This window comes from Homalodisca vitripennis, chromosome 8 (assembly GCF_021130785.1).
Source record: "Homalodisca vitripennis isolate AUS2020 chromosome 8, UT_GWSS_2.1, whole genome shotgun sequence".
NCBI lineage: Eukaryota > Metazoa > Arthropoda > Insecta > Hemiptera > Cicadellidae > Homalodisca > Homalodisca vitripennis.
Genome location: NC_060214.1, coordinates 12,824,483 through 12,838,826, shown reverse-complemented (window position 1 = coordinate 12,838,826; position 14,344 = coordinate 12,824,483). Strand labels below are relative to the sequence as shown.

General features: G+C 33.3%; 1 protein-coding gene across 1 annotated transcript in view; it reads left to right on the top strand.

The window, feature by feature from the left end:
- LOC124367311 (G protein-coupled receptor kinase 1) overlaps positions 1-14,344 on the top strand; it is a 305,442-nt gene that overhangs the window by 278,472 nt on the left and 12,626 nt on the right. The window contains exons 9-11 of the mRNA XM_046824037.1: positions 3,445-3,610; positions 8,495-8,636; positions 10,267-10,441. Coding sequence (XP_046679993.1) covers positions 3,445-3,610; positions 8,495-8,636; positions 10,267-10,441 — 483 coding nt within the window. The remainder of the gene's footprint in view (positions 1-3,444; positions 3,611-8,494; positions 8,637-10,266; positions 10,442-14,344) is intronic.

The window sequence follows — 14,344 nt, the reverse complement described above, 5'->3', positions numbered from 1 at the left end:
TAAAAATATTAATATTGTATTGTGGAAACACACTCTTTTATTGATTTTATTTTCATTGGACATTAAAGTAAAAAAGTTTTAGTAAAATTTATGTTTAGAAACAGATATATTTAGTTTAATTTCTTTAAAATAAATGAAAAATGTACACTTATATACAAGTTTCAGTTAATTTTACCAAATGAAGACACAATCTAAATTAAATTTAGAACATTGCTTAGATTTTAAAACTGTTACAGGCACATACAATTTGAAGTTAATTTGAATTGTGATTATATTTATTTATATTAACAACTATGATATGTGTCAAATTTTACACACTTATGTCATTGTTTAATTAGGCTAGTTTACGTATTAAAAGTATATTTAATATACAACAACAAGGTGTTATAATTATATTAAAAAAAACAAATATAATATGCAAATAAAATCAATTAATTTATTACTTTCATCTCTATTTATAATTCTAAAACTTTTCCAAAGAAAAACTTCCTTTACATGAATTTGAAAACTTAAACCAACAGAAGATGTTTTTTAACATTTGATGTATAATGTTATTAAATTGTGTAACCACTATTTCCACAACATATAAAAATTAATACGTCAAAAAATTTAATAACAAATTAAAACACTGATAAAACATTCCAAAATGTGAACAATTGACTTCTGAAGGAGAAAATACATAGAAATGTAGAAGAATGGCAAGAAACAAAGCTATATATTCACACAAGGTTTTAATTGTAAAATGTGTAATAAAGTTTGTTATTTTAAATATAAAGCTTATTTATAAAAGTTAATATGCAAATAGATTATTTTTAATACATTCTTACCATTCATAATGAAAACTATCATAATACTTTGATTTTAAAATGTTTTCAAACTTATAAAAAATTTTATATTTAACAAAGAGTCAAGATGATGTAGACAAAGATAAGGCTAGTTACTTAGCATTGGCTTAATGATAAAGCCGATAAATTCTGTTTTGAAAGGACTATAATAAATGTTTAGATTGTCTTGAAAACAACAAAGATAAAACAATACAACAACCGTACTAGTTAGAACTTAATTTTTTCCGTCTGCAACCAGACACAGTATGAAAGTTTCGGATAAAAAGTAGTCCTTAAAAAAATTTTAAATTATAAAATTGTGTTACTAAATAAATATGCTGTTTATTAACTATTTAAATCTGTTTCTATTCTTAATAAACTGTTTAAAAATAGATGTCAAAAATTTCTTATGCTTGAGGAAGTTGTGTGGCAATTAAAAATGAAACAATTATTTGATCAAAATGATTATAATTATGGTTGTTGAAATAAATGTATTAAAATTTTAGTTCCGTATATACCACAACATGCAAAACACAGAAATCAGTTCAAACAATATTTATGTAGTCATGGTATTAATTGGAAATCTGAATATATCTTAAATGCTTCATAAATTTACATAGATCTGTGCAATAATAACCCCTCTGCTGTGAAGTCTGATTCTGATAGACTGTGTTGTGGATAACAATCTTCACGCTCTCATTTTACCAGGGACAGGCAGTCAAGAGATTAAAAAGGGCTTAGACATTTTCATTAAGACCTTTGAAATTTTCATTGAAAGGTCTTTCCTATTGCATTATAATAAGTATAGGAAATAAAATAAAATTTTGAAATATTATTTATACTTTTTTCTTTCAGTAATCCTCTGAGGAAGAAATATAGATTTTGATTCTAGACCATTGACCTTTAAATACAAAGTTGTTTCATGCGCTAGGTAAGACATTAAGAGTAATAAAACCAGAAAATTGTTGTTCTTTACTCGATTAAATCTGATCATGTCATAAGTTGAAGTATAGTAAGCAAGTATAAGTAAGTAATAAGTTAGTAATAAAACCATTGCTGGTGTTATTGAATATGACAATAGACTTTTATTTGAGTTATTTTTAAGTTATTTTACAATCATTAAAAATCAAACTTCTTACCTCTCAGCAACAGATAGTCAGTAACAGCAGTTATACTAAGTCACTATGATCATTATTAAGAAGGGCCTTATTGAAATCGTGCCGATGTCCGTCTGTCTGTGCGTTAATTCTCGATAGAGACTTGAACAACGGTATGATACAATAGAGTCGATTGGGCAAGAAAATACCTCTGTCACTATGATTCTGGGAGTCTGTTGTGATTTATCTAGACAACCCATTTATCTTAAGTTTCTTGAGAGAAGCTTAAAGTCCCACCTCAGTAGGTTTTTGAAAGCCCTGCAAAAGTTTTTCCATCAGTCAGGACAGTCGCTTCGCAATAACAGATGATACGTATAGCCGTCTCCCTCGACTACTTGCGGAAGCAACATATGTCCGACTCAGAGATACTCATTTTAAGAAAGCGGTAGTTGAGTGAATGATTTCCAGTCAATAGATTGGGGAATAGTCTGTTGTCTGATTTCTTCCGAGTCCAAAAATAGCTTTGCTGTCCATCCAGTAGAGAAAAGTCTTTGCAGCCATCCATTTTGTGACAGTGTTTTGTGATTTTTAGTTAGCCAAGCCAAAAAAGGGTTTGAGGTCTACGAGTTACAACATGATTACTGCTCTTGCCAACCAATCCACTGTCTCATTCCCCGCAATCCCCTCATGCCCCAGTACCAACATTAGAGTAACAATATTATGGGTAGTCAGGTGTTAAAGTACTTAGGACACAACTTGGACACAAAAGTGCAACTGCTGAAAGATCTTCATGTAGCTTTACTGTCCGATAGGATATAGATCTTGACACCCTTCAGTATCCAAGATTCTTTATTTGTCTTATAAACATATATAAATGCAAATTGAAATCATCAGAAAATTCATAATATTAGTATAACTAGCCAATACCAAATCCTTTAATTTCTTGTATACAAAATTGTTCAATAGGCCTATAATAAAATAAATAAATGATTAAAAACTAATGTACAGCTACAATAAATAAGTTCATAACATAACAACAACAAATAAAATATATAAAAAGTAATAACAGAATTAAACAAGTAACAAATCAATAAATTTGTAACAGTGGCCTCAAAATTGACACAGGACAAATTCTCATCAAAAGGCTTTGTCCAATGAGAAATAATAAATACATTTTAAAAGAAACAACAAATATAAAAACAGTAGACTAAAATTTTATTTCACTAGTGTCACAGGACAAATACGTCAATTTGAATAAAAGGTTTTGTCCTTCAACCAAGTACTAATAGAGCTTTTAAACTTTTCTTGTCAATTTGATCTAGGATCATTGATTAGATGTGAGCCTTAAAGAGACTTGAAACTTAGTACATAGGTTCCTTTTGTTCCAAGGAACGTCACTATTGAAATTCTAGTTTTGTACAAAACAAGAAACTATTACCAAAAGAACATAATGAACTTTTCATGTTCAGGTATGTGAGTGTGAAATCATTAATTCATCAATCGTGCGTTGTGTTTGCCTACAGGTGGACTGCCCGTTCATAGTGTGTATGACTTACGCATTCCATACTCCCGACAAGTTGTGTTTCATACTGGACCTGATGAATGGCGGGGATCTGCATTACCATCTTTCACAACACGGCGTCTTCAACGAGCTGGAGATGAAGTTCTACGCAGCTGAAGTTATACTTGGTGAGTGCTCGCTCACTAATGTGTGTTGTAGATTTAGATGAGACAGTATCCTCCATAGAATATTGATATTTATGGAGGTATTGCATAATTTTAAGGTCCGACAGGACCTTATTGAAAATTGTATTGTCAGTCTGTTTGTGTAACTCTCAATGGACAGTTCCTGGAGGTATGATACTTGGTATGTTCGAATTTTATTAGTTGAGGTCTCCTTGAATGTTACAGTTTGTTTGGGTTTCATAGTTTTGTGATTGATTTACTAATTTAAAAAGTTTATATTTTAAAAACTACTTGATAATTCCCGAACGATTACAGGTAAACCAATAAAACTTGGTACATCATTACTGCACCTATAAATCTATTTTTTTTTTTTTAATAACTAGCATTTTCAGTTATGTCGGGGATGGCCCACAAGGAGTCAGAAGAAAATCTTAAATGAGAGCATAGGTTGAGTAGTACATCAAATTAAAGGTCTATATTAGTAGAGTAAAATGCCGCAAATCCGATCTCAAAGGGTTTACTCTTTAAAAAATTATGCAGGTTTAAAGTTTGAAACATTTACAATGTAGGTCCTGTTCGAGATGGTTTAATATTCCTGTTGTGAAGGTTAAACTTAGTAAATGAATACTGGACTTAAAAAATAGTGTTTAAGGTAGGTGTGACTCTTTACATCCAATTAAGGATGGTCTATAAGGAGTTTGGAAAAAATTAACGTAACCATAGCTCAAGATCCACATTTTTATGAAGGACTTGTTTAGCAGAGATGAATGATAAAGGAGATAGCATATCATCAAAACAACTATTCAATTCAATTCAATTCAATTTGTTTATTGCCGTTAAATAACACATATGTTACAATAGGCTTTGTCACATTAGTCAATTAAATGGTAGCACAATGATACAAATAAAATAGCAGACATTTGACTTCAGTGAAAATTTGATGTAAGATAGCTTGTTGTTTGTCAATGTGTCTTAAGTCTTAATCTAAATATAACAATTAACAATATATAACAATTAACAATATATAACAATGAACAAATATAACAATTAACAAACATAACAATTAATAAAATTAACAATCAATAAATACAACAAATAATACAAAATTACAAAATATGAGAATAAATTATGATATATAAATATTACACCTAAAATATTATGTCATCTAATGTAACATTGTAGAATTCGTCTAAACTAATAAAAGCTTTTTTTAAAAACCATTTCTTAAGAACTAATTTAAAAACTATTTACAGACAAAGACTTTACATTTAGAGGTAATTTGTTAAAAAGCTTTATGCCAATATGTATGTAATTACTTTTTGTCTTACTTAGACGTACAAATTCTTCATCAATAAGGTTTTTATTTCTGGTGTTATATACATGTTTACTGCTTCGTAAATTAAATTCTGCATAATGGGTCTTTAACATACATAATTGATTGAAACATGAACACACAGGGTAACGTTAGAATACTCAGATCAATAAAATGCGGTCTACATGATTCAGTGTCCCCAATTCCCCACTATACATCTAATCGCCTTCTTTTGCCATATAAAAACCTGTTGAGCCCCAGAGGAGTTTCCCCAAAGAGTTGTACCGTATAATAGGTGACAGTGAAAAAAAAGTAGTAAGCATTTAAAATAAGTTCCCTACTGGTACATGTTTTTTTAGTTTCCTTAATAAGAAAAGAACTTTAGCCAATTTTTTACACAATTGATTTGTATGTTCATTCCAACTAAGCTTGCAGTCCTAAGATTTATTCCTAGGAGTTTAACAGATCTATTTTCAGTGTTTTTTAAGCCCAAAAACAATTCTTTCAGTCTTATTTTTATTAAGTAATAATTTATTATTTTCAAGCCATATGCAAGACTTTTTAAATGTGGTTTCACTGTCTTCGAGTAATATATTAAGATCTTTTTCCTGCATTTAACAATGTTTGTGTCATCAGCATATAAAGCACAATTACTGGATAAGAAACTTGGGAGGTCATTAGTAAAAATAATAAAAAGAAATGGCCCAAGTACTGAGCCCTGGGGGAACCCCGTTTAATACTTTTTGCAGGCTTGATTGTTGTTCACCAGTTTTAACCATTTGATATCTATCCATCAAGTACGACCTTAATAGATTTAGCTCATTTTGCACAATACCGTAAAATTCAAGTTTTGTCATAAGAATATCGTGAGACACAATGTCAAACGCTTTACTTAGGTCCAACAAGGTTTGCATGAGTATAATTTTTTTCTTCGAATCCTTGAAATACATAGGACACTATATTTTCTATAGCATTGATGGTAGAAAGACCTTTCCTAAAACCATATTGACTTGATGATAGAAATCTATTTTATTTCAAAGTACTTATTGAGTTGTTCCTTAATTATAGCTTCTACAACTTTTGACATAACTGGGACTAGTGATATTGGACGATAATTACTTTGAGAGTAAATATCTCCTTTCTTAAAAACAGGTATTGTAATGGTAATTTTCAGACACTTAGGATAGATAACCCTCAAAAAACATCCAGTTTATCAAATAGGCCAGAGGACATAGCAAAACACTGTAACATTGCTTTTAATACATAGTTTGATAAACCATAAAAATCTTCGGACTTTGAACTACTGAGTTTTTTAATACATCTTTCTACATCAAGTACAGTTACATCATTCCATTTAAAATTATTTACAATGTTAACATGTGTTGTTTCTAGCATTTTGTCTACATTTACAATATTGGCTGGGTTTGAATTTGGTATAATATCATTACAAATATTTACAAAGTAATCGTTAAAATTTTCAGCGGAGAAAGGAAAACTATGATTTTTGTTGCTGCTCTCCCTCCCCATTTCTGAATTTATGACCTTCCAAGCTGCCTTACACTTGTTGTCAGAAGTAGTTATAAAATTATCATTGGCTCTCAACTTTGCTATTCTAATTTCATACCTATACATTTTTTTTAATCTAGCATAAGCTCCTTTGTACACTGTGTTGGTTTTAGATTTGTCAAAATAAAGTAAAAGTAGATTTTTTATATGTTTTAAATTTTTGGAGTGTACCAGTTTTTAACAGACCGAAAATCTCTAGGTTTTGATTGTTTTTTATTTTTTATAGGACAGAATTGGTTATAAAGATCAGAGACAGCCTCCAAGAAAAATTGAAAAGCCTGTTCAACAGAACAAAACTTTGACAGTTCACCAAGCCAATCTAATCTGCTTAACCTACTTATAAAACTATTTACAGAATAATTATTCAAAGGTCTAAAAGTAACTTACTGTTGTTTTGGTCCTTGCAATTATTTTTATAATTTCCGGTATTGATTTTCAATTTAATATTAAGTTTTAATCCTAAATGATCGGAGAGATGTGGCTGAATTATTTCACATGAATATTCGTCATTATGTTTGTTTGTAATAATGTTATCAAGACAGGCATTTAATCGAGTTGGGTTTTTGTTTAAACAATACAGGTTATGAGATCTTAACATATTCTGAAAATTAATTATTTTTTTATCTGTAAAACGAATATCCAAATTAATGTCACCAGTTATAACCAGATTACAATTCTTAAATTTGTTACATTTATTCAAAAAGAGAATCAGATTATTTAGAGCATCATTGAACACTTCTATAATTGAATCTGGTGTTCTATAAACTGTGATAACAATTAGTTTTTATACTGGGGAAAACAACTGATGCTACTTCAAACATCTTTTCAAGACTAAATTGCTCTACATTTATTGGTTCATAATCATATACAAAACTATTACTAACATATATAGATACTCCCCCATGTCCTAAAATTTTTTCTACAATAATTGGCTGCCAAATTATACCCATTAGGCAAGTAAGATGATCCACCTCCAGAGGAGCAAGCCAATGTTCATTAAGGCAAATTATATCATATTTACCTTCATTTAAAAAATATATCTAATTCATTAACCTTATTTCTAAGACACTGAATATTTATATGAAAAATTGTAATGCTATCAGAAAATTGGTGTATGTTATTGCAAAGTCTTATGTCTTCAACCCCTCTTCTGACAATGTGAAGTTTCCCCGCTGGCAAATGGAGAGAACATTAGTCCAATTGGGTTTTGTAGCCCTGGATCGAGGTGACATCGATTCTCCGGTGATGTGTCTCAGGGTCTCCCATATCTTCATTGCCAACCATGTCTTTCCTACTGAATTAAAATGCATACCATGTGCAGTATGCATGTATCTCCCAGCTGTACTTGCTTCTAAAAAACTCACATTATCATAATGGTCACTTAAAGCTTTTAGTTTCAAATTAGTTTTCTTAATTTCTTTATTCACACAATGACCAGTCCGGTAAGTCATATCTTTGAGGTAAATCCACTAAAATCACTTTGTTTATCAGTACAAAGGTCAAAAGTACTTTTTATACTGTCCAATACTTCATGTGCTTCGTTTCTGGCAACATCATTGGAACCACAAACAACAATCAGGATGTCTTCTTTATCCTTAATTCTTGTTTTTAAACATTCTTCTCATTTAAAACCTGTTTGGTACGGCCTCCAGGTTTAACAAAACCAATAGGCCTGATAATTTTTAAAGGTTGGTTTTTTGCATTTGTTAATATGCCAAGATAAATCCTTACCATGACTGTCTGCACAAATCAAAATTTTCTTGTCAGAAACGTATTCTTCTTCAGCTGCCACAGAGTTAGACATGAAAGAACATTTTAGAGAGAACTATATCAGTCATATAATATATCTAGTTCATGTCACAGAGGAATTTTAAATGAGTCAATAACATAGACCCTGCTTATTGTATTGGAGCCCTTTTTTTGGCATTAAAGGATCAAAATCTTATCAGTAGTTTTGTGATGAGGAATACATATTAAAGAGATTAAGTTTGTGTATGTTTGTGTTCTAGGTTTGGAACATATGCACAGAAGGTACATTGTTTACCGGGACCTGAAACCTGCCAATATATTGCTGGACGAGCACGGACACGTTCGCATCTCTGACCTGGGTCTCGCGTGCGACTTCTCAAAGAAGAAACCTCACGCCAGTGTGTCAGTATCAATTAGCGTACTTGCGTTCATTACATATTGTGCCGTACAGGGCTTATTCACAGAGTACATGTGAAGTCGGTAAAAAACTCAACTGAATTCTGAGAAACTATTTCTTTTCCGGTACTATTTTCTGAATCTGCAAGGGGCACTCTCTGCAAGTGCCCAAAAATAAATTTAAAATTTTTAGGGCACTCTTGTAGCCTATTTATTGTTTTTAAATTCATTATTACAAATGTTGTTAACTCTCTCTATAATTGTTTATTTGTGAATGTATGAGTCTTTTTTTATCTGTTAAAAAGTTCCTTTATATTTTATTCTCTCCTTATATCTAGTTAACTCTGTCTACCAATAGTTTATTAGTGAATGTACGAATGCCTGTTGAATTTTTAAATTGCTTTCTATCAATTTATTAACCCTTAAAGCGCTAATCTAAATTACTGTCAAACGCTAAGACATAAAAAAATATTTTTTTTTAAAATTTCCCAATGCTAATTTTTGTTTCATATACCTTGGTATTACCTTAATAAGAAAAAATAATAAACATGTAATATTACATATTTTTGAGAATTTTATACGCACGAAAATATTTGAAATTTTGAATAAACTGCATTGCATGATAATGTACATAGCAACACTATTTGACAGATTACATTACATTTATACAGGTTATTTATAATGAGTAAATTGTAACTGAAGTTCCTGTATAATTAGTACATAAAATAAATAAGTTCAGTATAAGATTTTGAAATGTAATAATGTGAAATTCAACACAAACTTATTTATATGATAGCCTACAAGGGAAATGAAACAAATATTGTACTTATAAACCTTATTTATTTAGAATAAATAAACTGGACTTGTATGGTGAAACTGGTATAAAAATACAAAACTAATAATTGAAAAAAAATATTACACATAATATACCAAAAATGCGCTCATTTGTCAAAACTTGGATCATCTGGATTAGCCATTATAACAAAAAATTGTACTAAATGTTAGTAAAAACAATTTTATAAGAATTGTATAAGAATTACAACGGACTGATTCAAAACACTTTGTTTAACAATATAACCAACATACGACCAACACACGCGTAGTTAAACAGCTGAATGAAACGAACGCGTCTGTAGGCGTATGCCGCGTCACAGGCCATACAAAAAATGGCGGCGATTGCTTTCAACCCGAGTAGATACCGTTACAAAGTCCACCAACGGTGACAAAGCGTTTTGTCTAGTCCCGACAGTCGAAAGGAACATCGATCTGCTCTCTTACGGAGGTTTTTAACAACTAATTCTTCGCCATTTCATAAGTAAAGCTTTTGCGTTTGTAGACGTAATCCGCGTTTAAAGCATCGGCAGTTCCGCGTCTTTAGGCGTTAGCCGCGTTGGAAGGGTTAATAACATTTATTAATAATTGTCTTTATACATTATTTATATTTATTTTGATTTTTACATAAACATGGTGGTTAAGAAGAGAATGCTACAACACTTGATGAAAAGTGAGTTGTTTTAAACTAGTCAATAAATGTTTTAAAATGATCAAAAATATCTTGGATCGAGAACTCTTCAGTAGGAAGAGGTGATCTCCTACCATTAACCAGAGAATGACTGGTGTTTTTTTTGTGACACAGAGGTACTCATGGCTACATGGCACCAGAAGTGCTGAGCAAAGGGACGGCATACGACTCGAGTGCTGACTGGTTCTCGCTGGGCTGCATGCTCTACAAACTGCTCAAGGGCCACAGTCCGTTCCGACAACACAAGACCAAGGACAAGCATGAGATAGACCGCATGACACTCACCATGGTAAGTCATGCATGATCGTTATAACTTGAGTGCTGACTGGTTCTCGCTGGGCTGCATGCTCTACAAACTGCTCAAGGGCCACAGTCCGTTCCGACAACACAAGACCAAGGACAAGCATGAGATAGACCGCATGACACTCACCATGGTAAGTCATGCTTGATCGTTATAACTCGAGTGCTGACTGGTTCTCTCTGGGCTGCATGCTCTGCAAACTGCTCAAGGACCACAGTCCGTTCCGACAGCACAAGACCAAGGACAAGCATGAGATAGACCGCATGACACTCACCATGGTAAGTCATGCATGATCGTTATAACTTGAGTGCTGACTGGTTCTCGCTGGGCTGCATGCTCTACAAACTGCTCAAGGGCCACAGTCCGTTCCGACAACACAAGACCAAGGACAAGCATGAGATAGACCGCATGACACTCACCATGGTAAGTCATGCATGATCGTTATAACTCGAGTGCTGACTGGTTCTCGCTGGGCTGCATGCTCTACAAACTGCTCAAGGGCCACAGTCCGTTCCGACAACACAAGACCAAGGACAAGCATGAGATAGACCGCATGACACTCACCATGGTAAGTCATGCATGATCGTTATAACTCGAGTGCTGACTGGCTCTCGCTGGGCTGCATGCTCTACAAACTGCTTAAGGGCCACATGGGGTTCGAGTGTTTAAAAGCCTCACTCCAGTGTACGTGATAGTTTCTTGGCATAATAATGCAGTCCTGTGAACTGGTATATTGAAGTCATATCTATGTCTGGTTGTTCGATCAAGGTGATTGTTTCGAGTCAAGTTGTGATTGACAGGATACATGATGACTTCAAGAACGTTAAGAGCTGTAACGGTAAAGATATTTATATTGTTAGGCTTCTCTACAGCTGTCTCTATGGTTCAATTCAGCCATCATTCTTATCACCCGTTTCTGCAGGAGCATTTCTTTATCATGTTAATCACTAATCTAGGAATAATTAAAGAGTTGTGTGATTTGCACCCGTAGGTTGTTTAGATCGTGTGTATTCCTAGTGCTGTCCATATCTTCTTATGTTGAATATATTAATTATTGCTAATTACTGTTTATTTGAATAGCACGATGTATAATCATTTATGTTTAATAATTATATAATTCTAACTATAAATACACATAGTAGTATTAAATAAGTTAGTATTTTCAGGGAGAAAATAAGTTGCAAAAATATTAGTGATTCAGAGTTATTATGTTATAAATAATTAAAAAAAAACACATGAACTGATGGAGTAAGGCTTTTAAATTGGGTAATAGCAAGAAGATTTTTTTTCCTTTCCCTTTATTACATGAACATCAAGTACAGTAATAGTGTCATACAAAATTCAAAGAGAGTTCGTCATTACACAAGTAAAAATGTTAATATATTTTATGTCATTCAATATTAGTGCAGCACTTTCTCAGCTTGGCGTTGTCAGGAACTCTTCAAGGGTGTATATTGGTATTTTCACTAGGTAGTCTTGAAGTCCTTTCTTGAGTCGATTTCCTGATAGGTTTCTGATGTTTTCTGGCAGCATATTTTTGAGTTTTCTACCAATGTATGATGGTTTTTTTTTACCAAAAAGAGTAGTGCGGTGTTGTGCAAAATGTATCTGAAAGCATTATGTGTATGGTAGTGTGGACGTCACTGTTAGTCTGGAGGTTTAGTCTGTCAACATTTATGATTGTTTCAAATATGTAGAGAGCCGTTACTGTTAGTATACCCAGAGACTGGAAGACTTGTCGGCAGCTTTGAAGTGGTTCCAGTCCAGCTAGAGTCCTAACTGCTTTCTTTTGTAAAATGAGTACTCTATTAAGGTTTCCAGCAGAGCTGCCCCAGACAACCAGTCCATATCTGATATGTGATTCCACTAATGTTTAATAGGCAGTTTTTGCAGCTTCTAAAGTTCCAATCCATTTGATACGTTTTACTATGTAAAGTCCTGTGCTAATTTTTTTGCAGGTGTTGTTTACTTGTTCTTTCCATGAAAGCTTGTTATCTATTGTGATACCCAAAAACTTGACCTGATTACCTACTGATGTATTGGGTAGACTTTGTGTTTGATCTTTTATCCTACTGAAATGCACTTGAGTTGTTTTGTCGCGGTTTAGTGCTAGGTCATTGAGTTTGCTATACATGAGAGCATTTTGCAGTGATGTTAAAGAGTTTACATAAAGTTCTTCTTCTGAGTCATCTTTTATTAAAAGGGTTGTGTCATCCGCATACATTAGACAGTGAGTGCTGTTGTTTTGAAGAAATACGGAAAGTCATTAGTAAACAGGATGAACAATATAGGGCCTAGCACAGATCCCTGAGGAACCCCTCTGTTAATTGGTTGCAGATTAGATCTGACTGTGCTTGTGTGGATGTGGTAGATTGTAACTCCACACAATTTTACACAAAAGTCATGTTATTTTGAATATACGAAATTGGTACAATGTTTGGTCCAGTAAAAGGTCAGTATTGCTGTAGTAGTTTGAAAGCCTCCTTGGTTAATATGATTACAAGAACTAGATAAAGTCAGAACTGAGATAGTAATATGAAATTTGAGAGTTGTCCGACCAACTATTGCAAGAGCACTACAAAACCTGTTACCTTCAGCTCTTCTATACCCAGTTCTATGTTCCGCAATTAGGAAGTTTGGATTAATGAATAACTACTCTGTTGCCACCAGTAGCGAACCAACATTGTATCATCAATGAATGTTAACTCGATCCAATGGCAGTTTTACTTCTAATAAATAAGTAGATGATGTTCAGTCATAATTTTGTTTCTTGTTCCTCCATCTATTGCACTTCAGTCTTATGGCATTAAGATAAGCGATTACTTGATTTACCAATTGTTTAAAAGCACTGAAAAAGGTCTGGCCTGGATACAGATGTGTGCATTTAGAGATTTAAAAAATTTTTATATATGCCAAAGTTATTTATATATTAACAAAAATTAAAATAAGTAGATGTAGGCTAATGTTTTCATGCCACACTACGCATTGCCAGGTGAAACAACGCTTAAAGATTGATTTATTTTTCACATGACACACATTTCAGCTTGCTTCCCGGTGGTCATAAATAAATTCCTTTATGCATTCCTGAGTATTCTGTGTACATTTGTGAATTGTATTGTACACAACAACCTAAAATAACACAATACAGATATTTCCGTACACCGCGATTAGAGCGATTCATTTGGTATGGACATACCGCGTTTTAACTATAAGCACAAGGGCTGATCATACCCAGCAGGGATCACTTCTGGCTGGTTTATACCTACCAGTTGAACCCACCACTGGGCACAGCAAAAACCGATGTGCCACTTCAATTTGGGCAACCTTATGGATGTCCAGTAGCGGCACATCGCTAACCGCAAATGTTGAGATTCTGGGGTTCATGGGCAATTCGATAGGTTTAGTCTACTGTAGAAGATGACTGTTGGAGTTGGTGGGGTTTGTTCCCTTACCTCAGAGCTTCTTAACCTCAACAAGGGTGTGCCACCCCCTGCCTACTTTGACTGGAGAGGCTGGTTCAGAGCTGGCCTCCCCTTCTTCCGGGATGACTTTGAGATGTAGTGCCCTAATTCTTCCTCATGGATCTCGATAGGAGGCGGCCCCTACTCCCTAACCTTACCCATCCTGAATATCCTATCACTCTGGAAGCAGCGCAAAGGTTCTTACAGGGCTAAGTGCAATTTATAAGCTTCTTGTCCTAAGAGAACAACAAAAAAAAAAGCTGATCATGTTCTAAACATCGGTAAGTGCATGAACACAAAAATTATGGCTTGCCTTGTTTTTTATGGTAGTTATAGTCCGGAAGAGTCTGCAGAAGTATGTTTCAGTAGTTTAGAGATGTCCTGCATGCCACATGACCACTTCTGTGCTTATTGATTGATTCAAGGTGTC